The 20,933-nt window shown below is 35.6% G+C and overlaps 1 protein-coding gene across 1 annotated transcript; it reads left to right on the forward strand.

Moving 5' to 3' along the window:
* Positions 1-359: 359 nt before the first annotated feature.
* On the forward strand, positions 360-18,652 carry LOC129264344 (proteasome subunit alpha type-3-like). Its single transcript, XM_054902213.2, has 9 exons — positions 360-634; positions 4,271-4,477; positions 4,945-4,977; positions 5,545-5,613; positions 9,885-9,958; positions 12,005-12,074; positions 13,698-13,825; positions 14,667-14,799; positions 15,603-18,652. The coding sequence occupies exons 1-9, from the start codon at positions 614-616 to the stop codon at positions 15,645-15,647; spliced, it is 780 nt and encodes a 259-aa protein (XP_054758188.1). The 5' UTR covers positions 360-613; the 3' UTR covers positions 15,648-18,652.
* The last annotated feature ends 2,281 nt before the right edge of the window (positions 18,653-20,933 follow it).

The raw sequence follows: 20,933 nt of genomic DNA on the forward strand, positions 1-20,933 counted from the left end.
CGAGTTTGGAATAATGAGAAACGAGGAACGAGCCACAGGGATGACGCAGATTGTGAGATAAGATTTGACAATGAAACGATGGTTGGAAAGAGATGAAACAAAAGTATGAGATGAGACATATAGTTGAGCTTTGTGGACTTGGTGTAAATTATAATCCCAGTTTTCTTAGTTACATGAGCAAAACATTTTTTAATTCAAATTCGGGGAAATTTCATAAAAATAAAAACTAAGTGAATTTTGCCTAAACCTATAGCCCCCCTAATTTTTTTCACTGTAAATCTGTAGCGCGAAATATCGTCCCAAGACACCTCATGACTATTTTTCAAGTCTTGCATGACTGTTTTTCAAGTCTCTGGGACGCGGTTTCGAAGTTACGTAACATTTTTAAGTGCATGTCAGACAGAAAATTATTCATAAACTGGGAAAAATGCACTCATTTCGAGCCCGTTTCGAGCAAAAAAGTCGCCTAGATATACCGGTACCGTATCTCGCCCACTGGCCTTGCGCCCTCTGTCGATCTGTTGTAACGTGACTAGCATTTTCTGAGCCGATTCTACATTCTGCGAACAAAACTGACGTCGTTTTATCCAGATTTTGTAGCACTAACATCACTATGAGCTCGATAGGAGCAGGGGTGAGTCGATCTATATATGATTTTAAAAGTTAATTAATGTTTTCATCACCTAGAATAAACAAAGAAGCAAGAATCGACCTTGAACTAGTGCACGATGTATTCAGTGTCTCCTTATTTCGGTCCCACCTGTTTATTTTCTCGTAGGATCAGGGCCCTTATTAATTTCAGTGATAATATCAGTTTTTTATCACTGAAATTAATAAGGGCCCTGATCCTACGAGAAAATAAATAGGTGGTATTATCCTCACAATTAATGTTGTAAATCGGATCAAAAATCAGATCGAAAATCGGATCGGCAGTTAAGCTTCTAAAATCGAAATCGAATCGAAAATCGAATCGGCGATGTTTAAAAACAAAGGAATACATCAAAATGTTGTTCGCGGTCGCGCGCATCTTCCTGACAAAGTCACAAAGACGAATGCATTGGGATGGAAGTCGCCAACATGCGCGATCGTTTTAAAGCCAGGGGTTTTGAGGTGTTATTGCTTTAAAATAAACCGAGTGATTTTTATTAGAAAGATAAACGAAAGACGCATCTTCCGAGCAAAGGCGCAAAGGAAAATAAAATGAAAATATTTCTCATAGATCACAGGTTAATGAACGATCGGCGGGACATCTTTTAGAAGTATTTTTAGGTGCTAGCGATTTAGAATTATTGGAATGATCTCTTACGACGCATCATCTAGTCGCAAGTGCAATTAAAATGAAGTAGAAGACGCAAGCACGCACGATGATTTGAAATATGTTATTAAAATGTTTTGGGTAGCTAGCGTTTTCAAATCAATTTGAAGTTCACGGCGGTGTCCGCTATCACCACGAGGTTGAAAATAAAATGAATATCATCATAAACGATGTAAGAGAGTAACGCAATAAGCTCCGTCAATAGTACAGTTTTTAAAAGTTTATGGCGGGGTCCGCTATCACCACGAGGTTGAAAATAAAATGTATATCATCATAAACGATGTAAGAGAGTAACGCAGTGAGCTCCGTCGGTAATACGACCTTTCAAATTTCACGGCGGCATCCGCTATCACCACGAGGTTGAAAATAAAATGTATATCATCATAAACGATGTAAGAGAGTAACGCAATAAGCTCCGTCAGTAGCACGATCTTTAAAAGTTCACGGCGGGGTCCGCTATCACCACGAGGTTGAAAATAAAATGTAAATCATCATAAACGATGTAAGAGAGTAACGCAGTGAGCTCCGTCGGTAATACGACCTTTCAAAGTTCACGGCGGCATCCGCTATCACCACGAGGTTGAAAATAAAATGTATATCATCTTAAACGATGTAAGAGAGTAACGCAATAAGCTCCGTCAGTAGCACGATCTTTAAAAGTTCACGGCGGGGTCCGCTATCACCACGAGGTTGAAAATAAAATGTAAATCATCATAAACGATGTAAGAGAGTAACGCAGTGAGCTCCGTCGGTAATACGACCTTTCAAAGTTCACGGCGGCATCCGCTATCACCACGAGGTTGAAAATAAAATGTATATCATCTTAAACGATGTAAGAGAGTAACACAATAAGCTCCGTCAGTAGCACGATCTTTAAAAGTTTATGGCGGGGTCCGCTATCACCACGAGGTTGAAAATAAAATGTAAATCATCATAAACGATGTAAGAGAGTAACGCAATGAGCTCCGTCAATAGTACGACCTTTCAAAGTTCACGGCGGCATCCGCTATCACCACGAGGTTGAAAAAAAAATGTATATCATCATAAACGATGTAAGAGAGTAACGCAATAAGCTCCGTCAATAGTACAGTCTTTAAAAGTTTATGGCGGGGTCCGCTATCACCACGAGGTTGAAGAGAAGATTTATATCATTATAAAGGGGGTAAGAGAGTAGCGCAGTGAGCTCCGTCGGTAATACGACCTTTCAAAGTTCACGGCGGCATCCGCTATCACCACGAGGTTGAAAATAAAATGTATATCATCATAAACGATGTAAGAGAGTAACGCAGTGAGCTCCGTCGGTAATACGACCTTTCACAGTTCACGGCGGCTTCCGCTATCACCACGAGGTTGAAAATAAAATGTATATCATCATAAACGATGTAAGAGAGTAACGCAATAAGCTCCGTCAATCGTACAGTCTTTAAAAGTTTATGGCGGGGTCCGCTATCACCACGAGGTTGAAGAGAAGATTTATATCATTATAAAGGGGGTAAGAGAGTAGCGCAGTGAGCTCCGTCGGTAATACGACCTTTCAAAGTTCACGGCGGCTTCCGCTATCACCACGAGGTTGAAAATAAAATGAATATCATCATAAACGATGTAAGAGAGCAACGCAATAAGCTCCGTCAATAGTACAGTCTTTGAAAGTTTATGGCGGGGTCCGCTATCACCACGAGGTTGAAGAGAAGATTTATATCATTATAAAGGGGGTAAGAGAGTAGCGCAGTGAGCTCCGTCGGTAATACGACCTTTCAAAGTTCACGGCGGCATCCGCTATCACCACGAGGTTGAAAATGAAATGTATATAATCATAAACGATGTAAGAGAGTAACGCAGTGAGCTCCGTCGGTAATACGACCTTTCAAAGTTCACGGCGGCATCCGCTATCACCACGAGGTTGAAAATGAAATGTATATAATCATAAACGATGTAAGAGAGTAACGCAGTGAGCTCCGTCGGTAATACGACCTTTCAAAGTTCACGGCGGCATCCGCTATCACCACGAGTTGGAAGAGAAGCGGAACTGCGGAAGAGAAGATATCTATCCTCTTAAACATCGCCATAGATAATACCGCGTCTTTCTCCCTGAATAATGCGACCTCTAAATAGCTAGCACCTCAAAAACAATCTTGAAATATGTTCTGAGCGATCACGCACTGTAACCAGATCTACGCCGATTTTTTATTTTCGATTTTTTCCTTCAAGGGGCATGATCGAAGATCGGCAAGTGATTGCCGATTGTGGTGAAATCGAATGGAATCGGTTGCCGATTGCAAAATCGGTTACAAGCTTACTCACAATACAATTCACTGATTTCTCAACGAAAAGAGATGCAACATGGGCAATAAAAAATACTGAATTTTTTTTAAAATAATTTACTTTTGCTTAAAAATAATTTAGGGCCTACTTTTGCTTGAAATTGCTTTTTGGGGGGCTTTTCTCTATTTGAATGTATACTTCGTATACATTCAAATACTACTAACTTCGTTATGTGTGGAGTCTAATGATACTTTCAATGACAAGATTTTTAACTCACCAATTTTTTTACCTCCTGATTTCCACAACTTCCTGCAACTTATTTATGATGACTTTTTAAATTTAGTACACATGTAGATCTAACAAGTTACTTTGATTTTTGGAATTTAATTTGCATGCTTGTATCAATGTTATAGATCTAATTCATATCATGGACTCTTACTATTCTTCGGTTTCTTGTACATGAATTCAACAAGCTGAGCTGGGGTCCGTTGCAGAAGAGTTGCATTTAAACACAAGTTAAAAAATAAATCGCAAGTCCCAAATGCGCGCTGTTGATTGGTTGAAAATCAAGTTGCGCATGATTTTTAGAGTTGCGATCGGTGCAACGCTTTCTGCAACGGGCCCCTGATCCTACGTTAAATTACAATTTTAGTTTTTAAATGTTTCTCCGTATTTTCATTCTTTTGTCCTCAGTATGATTTATCAGCTTCACAGTTCTCTCCAGATGGGAGGGTGTTCCAGGTGGAGTATGCCATCAAAGCTGTCGAGAACAGTGGCACGGCCGTAGGTCTACGATGCAAAGATGGCATTGTCTTTGGCGTCGAAAAGTTAGTCACATCAAAACTTTATGAGCAGGGCTCCAACAAGAGAATATTTACAGTCGACAGGCATGTTGGAATGGTAAGCTACATCTGGCCTTTATTGAATACAGATCAATCAAGCTTTAGTCCAATCCGAGGCTTTTGTATAATTGATTCTTTTGATATTTGAGCTAAGAAAATACAACTAAGCAAAACGAAACTACCAACACTGATCAAGAGAAACAAATAATATTTCTGAATGGGGGCTTTTTTCCAACATCTTCCCATTCTAATGACATATTTTATCGAAAGCAATCTCTATTTTCTATGGTTAATTAGCAATTTGTAATTTTTGACATTTTTTAAAAGCAAGAATTGCCTTTTGCTGCCAGCAATAGATTCCATCTGAGCTATTCTTTATATAGAATATGTATGCTATGCCTTATATACACCCTTGAAATTGGAATTCGCTACTTATGTATATTTGAAAGGGTGTTTCTTTTTTATAGATTTTAAGTCAACTTTGAAAAGTATGATTACATGTCTCCTCTTTACTTTATTTGACAGGCTGTTGCTGGTCTCATTGCTGATGCAAGGCAGGTGAGTAAATTGCTGCTACTTGTTAATTAAACCAATAGGGTATGCCAATTTGACCCTTTCTTTGCACAAAATTTGCATATATTGCAATTTATGTAACAAAATATTGCTAATTTGACATATTAAGCCATTTGAAGTATATATTTACTCCTACAAATTCAGTGATATTAAAAATTCTGTATCACATTCAGTCATAAAAACAATGAAATATACAAGGAAAAAAGTAATATTTAGAAATTAAATAACTGACTATTAAAACTCAAGTTTGACCCTTTTTTTATAAACTGTAAAGTTGGAAATGCTTTCACTGTGTTTTTTAAATCAACTGATAAAATTATGATTATTCTTTTGATTATTTCTTTTGAACTGCAAGATTCTGGGAGCATTCAATGAAACAAATGGTGATTTTCACTGATAACTGTTATAAGCTACTGAAATCCTGCATCTGATTGGCTGAGAGCAAATTAGTCAGTGAAAACTGCTAACAAGATGCGTCATTAAACACTTCCCAGAAGAATTTCAATGAGCAGTCCACACAATGATATCTACGTTTCTTTTCTTTTTTTTCAGGTTGTTGAGATTGCAAGAGATGAGGCATCAGATTACAGGGCATCCTATGGTACTCCTATTCCTGTTAAAGTAAGTTTCAATTGATTAAGATTAAATGAAACGTTTGGAACAAGATAGCTTGTGTGAAAACAGAAAAATTAAAAAAACAGATCAACAAAAGTTTGAGAAAAATTGAATGAATAATAAAAAAGTTATGAGCATTTGAAGTTTAGATCATTATTATAATTTCTACAATGCGACAAAGATGTGTGATATCACATGTGAACAACTTTCCCATTGCTTTTTTATATATTTCACTTAAAATGCCTCTTAATAATAATAATAATATGTCCATTTATATAGCGCAGTTACTATGTGCATATACTCAACTGCGCTTTTGATACTTGGTATCATATTATTACCCCGGCTGTAGCTGAGCCGCCATATTAATAGGCGCTAAAGCGTTCAAGGAATAAATCCTACCGGGTACCCATTCACCTCACCTGGGTCGAGTGCAGCACAATGTGGATAAATTTCTTGCCGAAGGAAATTACGCCATGGCTGGGATTCGAACCCACGACCCTCTGTTTCAAAGTCCGAAGACTAATCCACTGGGCCACAATGCTCTTTTATCACATCTATCAGTAGATCATTAATTCTTACTATAGAAGGGCTTGTAATACAGATTTTCAAAGAATATATTGTGGATAAATAGTTTGTATCATCATAAGAAAGAGCAAAAGGATACATTTTGGGAGTATATTAGAGTCCATCAAAGGAAAAGTTGTTCACATGTGACATCACACATATCTGTCGCATTGCCAATATGAGGATCTCTATAGCATTAGTGATCGCAATATTCAAATGCTCATAACTTTCTCATTATTTGTCCGATTTTTCTCAAACTTTCTTTGATCTTATTCTTTGTTCCAAGGGTTTCATTCCCCTTTAAAAATGATAATGATAATAATGATGATGATGATGATGATAACAACAACAACAATAATAATAGTATGCAACATTTATGTAGTGCTTAATACAAATGTTTCTAAGCACTGCATACTCTTACCATGGTTTTGGCATGGCTACCCTGATCGGGCGCTCGAGCATTCATGGAATTCCTTCCAACCTGGTACCCATTTACTACACCTGGGTGAAGAGTGGCAAATGTAGATAGATGCCTTTCCAAAGGACGTTAGTGCTGGGTGGGATTGAACCCCGGTGGGTGTTTCATAAAGCTGTTCGTAAGATACGAATGACTTTACGCACGACTGGTGATCCTCTCTTGTGCTATGCGATATCCCTATGCAATTGAGTTATGACCTAAGAACAGGTTCCAGACCTTCTGGTTCAAAGTCAGCAGACTTATCGACTGAGCCACAACAAATATGAGTTACCCATGTCCTGCTCTCGCTTCAATTCAGGGGGGTCTTTCATAAAGCTGTTGATGAGTTACAAGCGACTTCACGAACGACTGGTGATCCTTCATGTATCTTTCGAGAAATTATGTCCACCAAATTTTCATTGGTGCTGATTGAGCTCTTAAGAAAGAACCATCAGTTAACCTTACCACCAGTCGTTTGTAACTTTGCTCTTAAAGGAGAATGAAACTCTTGGAACAAGTTAGCTTTTGTGAAAGCAGAAAAACAAAGAATAAGATCAACAAAAGTTTGAGTAAAAAAGGACTAGCTATAGAAGAGTTATGAGCATTTGAATGTCGAGATCACTAATGCTATGGAGATCCTCCCATTGGCAATGCGACCAAGATCTATGATGTCACAGATGAACAACTCTCCCCTTTTGGACACTGAAAATATACCCCAAAACATCTCTTTTTGCTCATTCTAATCATATGACAAACGATTCATCAATGATATAATGTTGTGAAACCTCTGTACTTGCCCTCTCATAAAGAGAACACCTCACCTTGTGATAGACTCTATAAAAGTGAGAATATAAGTGAAATAAGTACTAAAGTAATGAGGGAGTTGTACGTGTGTGACATCACAGATCTTGGTCGCATTGCCAATGGGAGGATCTACATGGCATTAGTGATCTCAATATTCTTTTCCGACGGCGACGGCGGCGGCGGCGTCAACACCAAATCTTAACCTGAGGTTAAGTTTTTGAAATGACAGCATAACTTAGAAAGTATATGGACCTAGTTCATGAAACTTGGCCATAAGGTTAATCAAGTATTACTGAACATCCTGCCTGAGTTTCATGTCACATGACCAAGGTCAAAGGTCATTTAGGGTCAATGAACTTAGACCATGTTGGGGAATCAACATCAAAATCTTAAAGATCCAGACCGGACCCGAAAATGAAATTGATAAATCATATACCAATCGAAAGCTTATAAGCTACTAAATACACCAAGGTATGCTTTATGCATTTTCACCGCTTCCCAGCTGAGTATTTTGCTTAAGAATATTCCAATTATCGGGTTTCGAACCCCGCTTAGAAAATAGGCTTTATTGTGCTTTTCACCTGCCTCGAGACCGTGACGTCACGTTGTGTAAGAAGCGTCGTGATTCCATAGGTTTGTACACAGAAATACTGGGTGATTTTTTTGCTTTCCAGATAACGCATTTCATTCTCTTCACTTCTATCACAGAGGGATATCACATATATTTTTACCCACAAGCTTGAATTTATGAAATCTGCAGTTTTGAACTAGTTTTTGCCATATTTTATTTCCTGCTTATTTGGCGCAGATTTCAATTCTATCTGCATTTAGATTATGTATAACAACTTTTCCTGACATAGCAATTTAGGCCCAATAAGAGCCAAACAAAGAAATCACAAAAAAGGTAGTGAATAGTTGTAGGTTTACAACAATTTGAACAGTGAATAATTTTGAGTGCCATTTTCATCTGAAAACGAAAAAAAAAATGGATTCATAACATGGAAATGGAAGAAAATACCCAATGCTTTTGTACACAAACCTATGCAATCACAACCCTCCTGACACAACGTGACGTCATCATTTCCAGGCGACGTGGGGGTGCTCAATCGAAGCGTACTTTGGAGGAGCAGTTTCTTTGATTTTTATTTAATATTTTTAACTATTGGAAAGAGATATATGTTATATTTTTGGTATATTCGTATTGTATGAATCATTACCTTTATTTTGATATATGATTGTTTTTACACCGGTCAGGGTCTTTAACCTAAGGTTAAGTTTTTGAAATGTCATCATAACTTAGAAAATATATGGACCTAGTTCATGAAACTTATACATAAGGTTAATCAAGTATCACTGAACATCCTGCATGAGTTTCACATCACATGACCAAGGTCAAAGGTCATTTAGGGTCAATGAACTTTGGCCGAATTGGGGGTATCTGTTGAATTACCATCATAACTTTGAAAGTTTATGGATCTGATTCATGAAACTTGGACATAATAGTAATCAAGTATTACTGAACATCCTGTGCAAGTTTCAGGTCACATGATCAAGGTCAAAGGTCATTTAGGGTCAATGAACTTTGGCCAAATTGGGGTATTTGTTGAATTACAGCCATAAATTTGAAAGTGTGTTGGTCTAGTTCATAAAACTTGGACATAATAGTAATCAAGTATCACTGAACATCCTGTGCGAGTTTCAGGTCACATGATCAAGGTCAAAGGTCATGTAAGGTCAAAGAACTTTGGCCACGTTGGGGGTATTTGTTGAATTGCCATCATATCTCTATAAGTGTATTGGTCTAGTTCATAAAACGTGGAAATAAGAGTAACCAAGTATCACTGAACATCTTGTGCGAGTTATAGTAGTTTTCAAAATCAGCACTGCTGCTATATTGAATCGCGTGATGCAGGTGAGACGGCCAGAGGCATTCCACTTGTTCTCTTTGATATGGATTCTCCTGGTTTCAAGGGTTTCATTCTCCTTTAATGTACTACCAACGGCTTTATGAAACGCCCACAATGTCGTGTAAAATACTTCATGCCCTCCGTCTAGATATCTGTCAAAGTTTCAGCATTTTTAGTCATTTTAAACAACACATTTTCTTGACAATATCTATTCTTATTAGTTTTCTTGTTGATCAAGCAATGAATTGTGATAATTGATATTAATTCAAATGGATATTGAAATTGCTATAATGGATTGCATGTTTTCAAAGAGATGCTTTCAAAAAGATTCTAACTTTGCCAATTGTATACACATATTTCTTTTTCTGATAATTTCAAATAATGTTGGAGTTATCTCAAAAGATGACATTGCTGTTGGTTCCTTTGATATGGCTCATGGATAATGATATGATATAATATATGTGATTAAATTGTGAGTGTAATTTATATCTATCCATATAATTGCTTATGTGAAAAAAAATAATGACTTTGATTGTCTTCCACAGCACCTGACAGATCGAGTCGCCATGTATGCACATGCCTATACCCTCTACAGTGCAATCAGACCGTTTGGAAGCAGGTAAGATAAACTTGGTCCATTGCCACTTGGTCTAATTATCATTTGGTCCCCTCCCACATGGTCTAATCCTAATTCGTATACAACAGGTTGGTTTACTAGCCATTCGATCTCATTACCATTTAGCCCATTTATCATTTTCTCTACATTCTAGTTAGGCTAGACACATTTATAATATAATATCTGCTTGATCTAAGACCACTTAGTGTATATGGGTAGATTAATTTTTTTATTGACCAAATTTCTAATTTGTTCAAGTGAAAAGTAATTATTGGAAAAAAAAAGTGGGATTTAGACCATCTGAGCATATTAGACTAAATGACAATTAGACCAGGTGGGTGTCAGACCAATGTTTGTGTAGACCAAACGGCAATTATAGCAAATCAATAGTTGGCCAAATGGGTTTAGCCCATGTGGGAAAGAATATCTGAAAAGTAGACAAACTGCTCGCAGAGACCTGGGGCCCGTTTCATAAAGAGCTACAACCGTTGTAACTGTGCCATTATGGCAACTACCCTGGTAAACTTGATTTTGATTGCCTGCTGAGCCCTGTTACCATGGTAGTTACTATAATGGCAAAGTTACCACAGTTGTAAATTTTTATGAAACAGGCAGGTGAATTTAAACCAGTTACACCTTATTGTCTCATGTAAACAGTGTTCTTATTTTTTTTATCAATCCATAGTCTTATCAATTCAATTTAGGCTTGAGAAAGTTTCTTAACATTCCTATCTCAAAGAACGTGGGTTAATTGTATTACAAATATCAATTGGGAGCTTAAGATGTATTAGTCTTCACTTTTAAGGAAGTGTCCACAGGTGAATTCAATGAAATTTGATATATGAAGGCAGTTGGATAATTTTACAAGGATAATTCAATAACTTAATTCATAGCATTTAAAAATTCAGGTATGTTTTGAAGTTAATTTGGGCGCAAATTGTAGATCCCCTATTATTTCAGTTAATTCCATAAATCTTTGAAATGTATTTTTTAATCAGTGATAAAAGGATTGAATATTTTTGTTTCTCGTATATAGAATAGGTGCAGAACAAGTTAGATACATGTGGAAACAATTATTTTTAAAAATCAATACAGATCAAAGATTAACCAATTGACATTTTAGGTGTTTCAGTCTTTTTTGTATTATGATATATGAGTACATTATGTAAAAATTCTGTCTCATGCAACTTGAAGAATCCACTGTCATATATTGTTGAACATGCATGTTCCACATCAACGACTGAAATGCTTCCAGTATTGTCGGCTTCAGATCTTCCCTAAAACATAGCTTTTCCAGTATTGTCGGCTTCAGATCTTCCCTAAAACATAGCTTTTCCAGTATTGTCGGCTTCAGATCTTCCCTAAAACATAGCTTTTCCAGTATTGTCGGCTTCAGATCTTCCCTAAAACATAGCTTTTCCAGTATTATCGGCTTCAGATCTTCCCTAAAACATAGCTTTTCCAGTATTGTCGGCTTCAGATCTTCCCTAAAACATAGCTTTTCCAGTATTATCGGCTTCAGATCTTCCCTAAAACATAGCTTTTCCAGTATTATCGGCTTCAGATCTTCCCTAAAACATAGCTTTTCCAGTATTATCGGCTTCAGATCTTCCCTAAAACATAGCTTTTCCAGTATTATCGGCTTCAGATCTTCCCTAAAACATAGCTTTTCCAGTATTGTCGGCTTCAGATCTTCCCTAAAACATAGCTTTTCCAGTATTGTCGGCTTCAGATCTTCCCTAAAACATAGCTTTTCCAGTATTGTCGGCTTCAGATCTTCCCTAAAACATAGCTTTGCTTTCCCTCATTAATCTATTTCTTTATTTTTCTTGAATGACTGATTGCGGTTATCATTGTAAATTATATTATTATTGATCATAATTATTATCTATGCATTGTGCACACTATGGTACTTCTTGAATTTAGCACTGTCTGAATAATAATGATTATTACTGTTATTTTTATTATTATTATTATCATCATAAACTAAACATAACCATATATTGATAATTATATGGTTATCTCTTCTCTTTTGTTATCTGTCATCAGTGTATTATTAGGATCCTATGAGAAGGACACACCCAACCTATTTATGATAGATCCATCAGGAGTCTCATGGGTATGTATCCTTGACCCCGATTACAAAGAGTTACGTTTGATCCGATCAATTGCAACTATGGACGGCCAGCAACATCAACATGTATTATTCATGTTTGTTCAAAATATTTTCTAACTATGAAGTCTATGATGCATATTCATGCATTCATAGTTTTCTTGAAAATTCACTGTGCTTCTCATTGTTTACAAAGGACATTGTGCAGATTTCCTATAGAAAAAAATTATGACACTGATGATTTCCATAGTTACGATCGATTGGATCAATCGTAACTCTTTGTAAGACGGGGGCCCTGGGCCCCAATTACAAAGAGTTACGATTGATAGGACCAATCTCAAGTATATGGAAATCCATCAATGTCATAATTTTTTCTTTAGGAAATTTGCTCAATGTCCTTTGAAAACAAAGAGAAGCATACTGAATCGTCAAGAAAACAATGAATGCATGAATATACATCATAGTTAGAAAAATTGTTGAACAAACATGTATTTTAGATGTTGACGTTGCTGGCTTTCCATAGTTGCGATCGATCGGATCAATCGCAACTCTTTGTAAGACAGGCCCCAGTTCTCTCTGTCTCTCTATTTCTTTCATTGGCTCATTCAGACATGGCATGACAAAGCACTGCAAATTCTGTGTACTAAGTCAATGGGTGGTATTCTAATAGATGTGGTTTAGCTAAGCATGGGTAAACTTTGACCACACTTTTGATTGATTGGTGGTGATTTTTTTTTACCTGATTGCTAACAAAGCATGAATGCTTGTAAGCAAGCAACCAGAGGACCGACGGCTTAAGGTCCCCTCCGAAGGACCTGGTACTGAGGATTAATGCCTTACCAAAGGGCACTAGCGCACCAAGTGGGAATCGAACCCGGGTCACCGGAATACGAGTCCCCCGCTCTACCGACTGAGCTATCGCGCCTCCACTTTTATGGAGTGTCAGTTGTCAACTCATTCGCCAACTCATTCTAATCCTAAAGTGAAAAAATTAAAAAAAATAAAAAATAAAAAATTAATTATCTTGTGAAATTAAAAGAATAGGAAAACATGAAAATACAAGCAAAAGATTGTCGAAGATTAATTATCTTGTGAAATTAAAAGAATAGGAAAACATGAAAATACAATGATTTTTAAGCTTTTAATTAGTACATTATCTTTGTCTTTAACATGGAAAAAATCTGAATAAAACCAGCATTCCATAGAAGTTTGGTCCAAAATTCTAGTTTAGACTAGGGATAACCTATATTTTTGTATTCACAATACCACCCATTGTCCGATGGGATAGAAGCCATCAATGAATGTTGGAGGCATTGTTTTTATCGCAAGACGGCCAGAAACGTAGACCAATAAAATTCTTTGGATAGTTAGTGTAAAACAGACAGAGCCAATAACATGACTAATGCCATGACATTGAATTATTTGACATCATATAACATGTCTCACAACATTGCCTTGTTTGGTTACCGGCATGTAATTTGTAATTGTAGCAAAACAAATTTCTCTTGTCATTTCTATTTTTCGAAGACTTGTTTAATATTGGATTACTTGATAACACTGTCCAGTGCTAGTGGCATGGATCTCAAACAGCTTTATAAATAATCTTTTGACCGTGGTTGTCTCCGATAGGGATACTATGGATGTGCGATAGGAAAAGCAAAGCAAGGTGCAAAGACGGAGATTGAGAAACTTCTGACGGGAGGTAAACAGCTCAAGGACCTCACGTGTGAAGAAGCCCTCAAGGAGGTCGCCAAGATGTAAGCACGAGATTAGTGAAAACATATTCATCACTTTGGTAGAACCATTCTTGAAAATCACGATTGGTGAACAAGTTTTAAAAGCTTCTTCTTCCATTTATTGTACAGACCACCTTATTTGGTGTATTTTCGTACTGTTGAGTTTTTGCCGTGAACCGGCATGTGCAATACACAGGGTTAACGCCCTACTGTATGACGAATATTGTACTAGTTTTTACATGCATAGGTTGCAGGTCTCCTATACACAGGACCAGCATTTGCGTACTTTTCGATGAACTGAGTGTTTTTTTTTTCAACTGCATTCAGAATGTTGAGGCACGCTATCACAGAGAGCAATAGCATGATTTTTTTGGTAGACTTCTTTCTGTATGAGCGGGACCTGAACCCACTCACGTTGAGATCATACTATGCTGCCACCTTGTAGCAGAAATGCATGAATGGTTATCTGTTGACAGCGAAGACTAGATTCTTATCTTTCCTTTCAAATGTTAAATGAAACAACATCTTGTTAGAACAAATTGCAATGATCAGAGTGAAAAATTGATTAAAGACAATTGTAGTACTGGTAAACTGTCATACGTCAAACTTCCATAAGTTGAATATTCGCTCAAGTTGAAGCATATTTTTTTTACCATATTATGCAAAAAGTGATTTATACCTCTTCATTTTTTTTCTTCCAAATTTCTCCCAAGTCAAAAAGATTTCTGTTGTCCCAAAGATTCAACTTGGTCAAAGTTTCCTTTATTTTATTGTAGGAAATTACTTAAGGATTACACTTTTTCTTGCTCTGCACAGAAACGCTCAGTTCTTGAATATTGTTCATAATTATTTTCTTTTCCAGTATTCACATAGTACATGACGAGATCAAGGATAAGGCCTTTGAATTAGAGCTTAGCTGGGTTGGAAAGGTTACAGATGGTCGTCATGAATTAGTTCCAAAGAAGATCGCCGATGAAGCCATCAAGTATGGCAAGGTAAGCTAATTTTTTTTTTTTCTTTTAACATATTGGTGACGGAGCCCACGTATATGCACGCTGGGGTCTGAATAATTTGTGTTATATCTTAATTAGCCTGTCTCCATTGGGTTAAAAGTATTTGCTACTATTTAAAGCAAGAGCAGGACCTATAGTTTGAAATATTGTTAGAATACTAATATCGTACAATAACTGTCATATCCAAGTTTTTTATAATCGTGGAAATTCCATGCCCCCTCCCCGCAATGAAAATAAGATATGGATGATATAAGAGAAAATTGAAGAAATGAAAATGAAATAAACACAAACATCGAAACTCCCAAGCAATTACAAGAATGTGGATGTGACATGTTTCACCTTCTAGGACATGCAAACAAATTTTCAATACACAATGAAGTGCTTTGATTGAAGTCTAAAACTTTGATAATTTTGTCTCTTAAATTGTTCATTGAAAAATAAAAACTACATATGGAATATTGAAAAAATTATAGTGATATTCAGTAAAAGCATACCCGGTAATTACAATTTTCTCTACTTATATTATGTGATAAAGAACTACTTTTCAGAATCGATTCCATTTTAAAACAGGAAAATTAAACTTTACTAAATCCGCTCGTTGTATTAGAAGTATAATGGAAGATTAATTAGATTTGTTTTTGCGCGGGAATATCTCAGTATCAGTGGCCCCCCATGTATTCTTTTCATAAAATAATCAGAATTTTCAATGTCAATTTATTTTAGATTCCAATTTAACTCTTCTCATCTTGTTTTTGTTTTGTTTTGTTTTTCTTTTTGTACAACAGGAGGCATTAGAAGAACCATCAAGCTCTGACGAGGATGACTTGTAACCATAGCAACCTTTTTTTTTTCCTGTGAATATTTCCATTTTTGTACAGCTATTAGAATTAAACACTAATGGTCGAGTACCTCGTTTTATTAATATGTTTTTCAGCAGTTAAACTGTCCAACACTAATGGAAATCTAGTGTATAAATACAGCAAAGACTTGCATGAATATATTATTCTATAAAGATAAATGAATGGTTGTTCAGTTTCTACTCAACGTATTCATTCTGTCAATTCAAATATATGAGTATTTTGCAGACGGCTGAGAAGAACTGCTATATTTTGCAAATGAAAAACCTGTAATTTCTATTCATCCAAGTTATGAGTATTCATGCCCTGGGGCCGTTTCATAAAGCTTTTCGTAAGTTAAGAGCGACTTTAAGAACAACCGGTGATCCTTTCTTGTGGTAAATGATATTTACCATTAAATATTTACCATTAAATATTCATTGGTGATTATTTACCACTTAAGAGAGGTTCACCAGTTGTTCTTAAAGTTGTTGCTCTTAACTTATTAATATGAACAGCTTTATGAAACACCCACCAGGGGTGCATAACACAAAGCTTAGCAATCATCGTAGAAGAATATTTGTATGATTGATTGCATTTACCACAATGTAGCATCAATCATAAAAATCAATCATATGATCAATTGCTAACCTTTGTGTTACTGGACCTGTTATACCATGGAGAAATTATGAGATGGTTATAAGTTTTCATGAATCATTTCATTTTATGAATGGACCTACCAGGGCCTGTTGCGCAAACCTACTTAGCTTGTTGTATGCGAGCAAATGGGAGACTGAATGTCAAACATTCGTACTTTTGCACACACGACGTACCACCCAAAATGTACCGTTGCACGGCTTTAGGAGGTGACATCACAATACGATTTAATTCATTGCGCTCAGTAAAAATGAAGGTGAAATATGCGTATAGCCTGCTGGATAAATGCGCGATGCTGCCCGAGGCATGTGCGCTTGTTGGATTTTGCCTTTCGCTTTCAATATTTTTGCTCCCTTTTCATAGATTCCTGCAGGGAAAACTCTTTGTTTTTTTCATAAATTCGCTAAACTCCGAGGTGTTGTACAACACAAATAGCGAATATTCTTATTCGTGCAATGGTGCGAGATTTCGCATTCGGTGAAAGAAAGAAACACTATTCAACTCGGCTCACGCCTCGTTGAATAGAGCATCTTTCTTTCACCTCATGCGAAATCTCGCACCATCGCACTCATGCCTCATTCGCTATTTGTATATTGATTTTAAGTTGTGTTGAAATTGAAATTTACACCAGCACAGCCTAAAAGACCTTCCTGTAGAGGGAATCATAAAGTCGGACCTTGTTTATCTGACCGGCCGTCTTGCATTCAGGGTCCCCTTCTCCTGGCGAGCCCCTTCTGTTATTCATCCAATTCACTTAAAATGGGTCATGTGGTCGAGTGGTTAGAGCATTGGATTTATGATTGTGAGGTTGTCAGTTCAAATTCCTGCTGGGCCATTATTCAATTCAATTCATCTAATAATAATAATATAATAAAGGGTATTTATATTGCACACATATCCACCTTGTTAGGTGCTCAAGACGCTCCTATATTACCCGGCTAAGCTAGGCGTTCATAGCGCACACAGCTTTTTAAGGAATTACTTCCTACCGGTACCCATTTATCGCACCTGGGTTGAGTGCAGCACATTGTGGATCAGTGGATTAATATATCTATTAAATTAATTTATTTGATTCCAATAAAACATACATATATCATGCAATGATTGCTTGAACAATTTAACTTGAGCGATAAAAATTAGAATATAATATGCAATGTAAGATTAAAAAGAACACATTGGTGGTCACATTGGTTACCTCCACTTTAATAATAAAAAAGGCCATATAGTAATTTCTGTTGCCTATAAGGCTAGCCACTTCGACCGATTAACTAAAATGAAGATTTACGTAAAATATTTTCAATGTAATTGTTTATAGCCAGCTTGGTGTTGATGCAGCAGAAAGCTACAGAGTTCCTGTGAGAGTTACTTTATCAGAATCAGAAAAACTTAAGAGCCTTGATTTTTTATATTTTTAAACTATATTTCCATCTCAGAAAAACACTAAAGATATTACTGATTATTCATAAATAATAATAAATATATGTTACAAGAAGTAGTCCTTAAACACAATCCATTTCATGGGCGTAAATCCGTGACGTCATGCTATTCAAGTGGGGGGATGGAACAATAGATCATCTCCCCCTGAAAAAGGTGTGGCGCAAGGATTTACGCCAGTGATCCATTTCCATAGGAATGGTTTCTTAACTGTATTACCCTTAACTCTGGCCAGATCGCCAAATGCAGATGGGCAATGCTCCACTATAGGGATTTGTATATTAATTTCACATTCTAAAAATGTACATTTCCTGTTCATATTGACCCAATTTCAAATCATCTGTTTCTATTTTACTGCTTCCGAACATGTTAAGTTAATTGCAATGCTTAGCTTGTCCTTTAATCCTTTGAAATTATTTTGATTCAATTTATCAGGAAACGGTAACATTTGCATACAGAAGCAAGCCCTCAAAAAGTGAAGATATTTATTTGACTAAACAAGATTTTGTTTGTATCATAGGCCATTCAGATCTTGTTTTCAAGAACCTTTCATACTGATTTACCAATAAATAGAGGGTGACAAATAGTACATGTTATTTTGATGAAAATGTGATGTTTTCTATCCTATAAGTTCCCATAGTGTATGTAAAGTTAATCATTTTTGGAAGAGAGTTTTCTGGATGTAAGGCTTCAGGAATGGCAGTTGTAATTCAGATTTCTTGGCCATTCCATCTAAATATATGTTTCAACATTAACGTACATTTAAATGGGATGTTCATTAAACTATAAACTTATAATGGGGATTTTGAAAAATAAGGTCCCATATCCACACAAACACTTCTATGATTTTCATGTACCTGTGTTAAAAATATTATTTGAAATAAATCACTGCAAATCATTGTACAGTATCATTTTGTCTATGATTTGAAATATGAGTGGAAGTCATGTGTAGTACAAGAGAGCTTTTTACATTAATGTTTTTTTTCTATAATTTGAAATTTGTGTAGAGGTCCTGTGTATTATGAGAGAGCTTTTTGATTCATTGTAATGACATTGTATTTTGGAAACTGGAAAGTTTTTTTTATCATCCAGGTGTTTGGTTGGGCCAATGAGAAATTCTCATTGTAGTTAATATCACATTTATTACATGCAACAAAGGAATAAGATCAATCAGACAAAACATCAAAATGTGATATATGTTTTATTTGAATACCCACTATAACAAGAAGAAAAACATGACTTCATATTTATTTACTTATGACGCATAGGCTATCATAACTACCTCTAACTCCCATAAAACAAGTTTTGAACTTTGATGAAATATAGATAGTACATGAAACAAGAGTTGCTTACTTCTCATCCATATATCCCTATTGACAAGCCTACAACTTATTTACTATATACAATCAAAATCTAACAAGAAGCAAATATAATGAAAGACATTTTCTATTCAGAATATTTCAGATAATAAAGATTGAATTGCATAAGAGTTTATAAATGAAGAAAATAAATAATGAATCTGTGCCAAATGATTCATTCATGAGTTGCAGAAGCATATATTTATAGCAGAAATACAGAGTTAACTCAGACTTTCATTCTGGTTGGATTTTGAGATAAACTTAATCGAGTGAAAATTATACATGCCAATAAAATCAAATACAATCTTTAACCGTACAAAACCACCAATTTTTATGGTGAAATTGGATCTGTGGGTGTGTATTTCTCCATTGTAACTCGATCATTACTTGTTATATGAATTGTGTGATGGATGATGAAATTTGCATATTAGTCCTCAATTAAACATTGATTTTGATAGATAAAGAAAAATCACACAAGCATAAAGTTGAAAACATGATAGGAATAAGATTTAATTGTTCTGTGATTAACAAAAATAATAACTCGTGTGAGTTTGATAAAATCTTCAATGTAATGTTTCTCCGTATTCTTTCTTTCTTACTATTCAAAACAACCTTTTGTTCGGATGGACTTGGCATTCAACAAAACTTTATCAATCATGAAATGGGCATACGCTACAAGAAAAATGATATCAATGTCTTATTTAATTAGACTATCCTTGACGACATTTCATATAACAAAGTTCTTTTATCACAGATGGCATTGTAATATTTTAGTATGACAACAAATTTGTAGAGACTGCATTAAATGAATATAAATTTGACAATTACATAATTATAGGCCTATCACACACTAAATAAATGAACTGAAAGACAGTAAAATCAGGACAACTTTATATATCTCTTCGGAGAGTCGTGTTGGATATTCAAATCACATGATCATGCACATTGGTAGGGGGATGCTAGGGTATTTTGATATTGGAGCGGGGGTGATGAGCCAAAAATTTTGAGGGGGCTCGGTCTGGCATATCATTTAAAATTAATAAGAAGTTGCGAGCGAGCAAAAATTTCAACAGTTTTATTCCAAAAATCCTATTTTGTTATAGATTTGGACATAATATTCAGAAAATAATATATGTCCCTCTTCTTTTCTTTCCTTTTCTCTCTCTTTTTTTTTATTGGTCATGAAAACTTTGTGGGGGGAAGAGCCCCCAAGCTCAGTAACCTGTACGCCAGTGGTAGTAGTGTTCAATATCTCTCTTTTTATATAATAATAATAATAAATAAGTCTTATATAGCGCTTTTCATGAAATCCATATCAAAGTGAATAACAATGTAGAACACAAGAAATATACAAACAAAAGTGAATTAGAAATTATATATTAAAACAAAATCAAAATATCAAGGACACTGTAAATGGGGCTATGTTGAATATGCTTTCTCCTTGCTTTAAAGGACAAGTCCACCCCAACAAATGGTTGTTTTGAATAAAAAGAGATAAATCTAACCAGCGTAACACTGAAAATTTCATCAAAATCGGATGTAAAATAAGAAATATATGAAATTTTAAAGTTTCGCTTAATTTCACAAAACAGTTATATGCACATCCTGGTCGGTATGCGAATGAGGAGACTGATGATGTCATCCACTCACTATTTAATTTGTATTTTATTATATGAAATATGAGATATCCTATTTTTTCATCATTGTCAAGTGAAACAACGATTAATTCCTGTCTGAACATGTAAAATTAGCATTGTTTAATACTATATGGTTCAGTGAAGTTGGTTCTTATTGTCAAATTTGTATTAAAAAAATGAAATATTGTTTAATT

This window comes from Lytechinus pictus, chromosome 7, assembly GCF_037042905.1.
Source record: "Lytechinus pictus isolate F3 Inbred chromosome 7, Lp3.0, whole genome shotgun sequence".
Classification (NCBI taxonomy): Eukaryota; Metazoa; Echinodermata; class Echinoidea; order Temnopleuroida; family Toxopneustidae; genus Lytechinus; species Lytechinus pictus.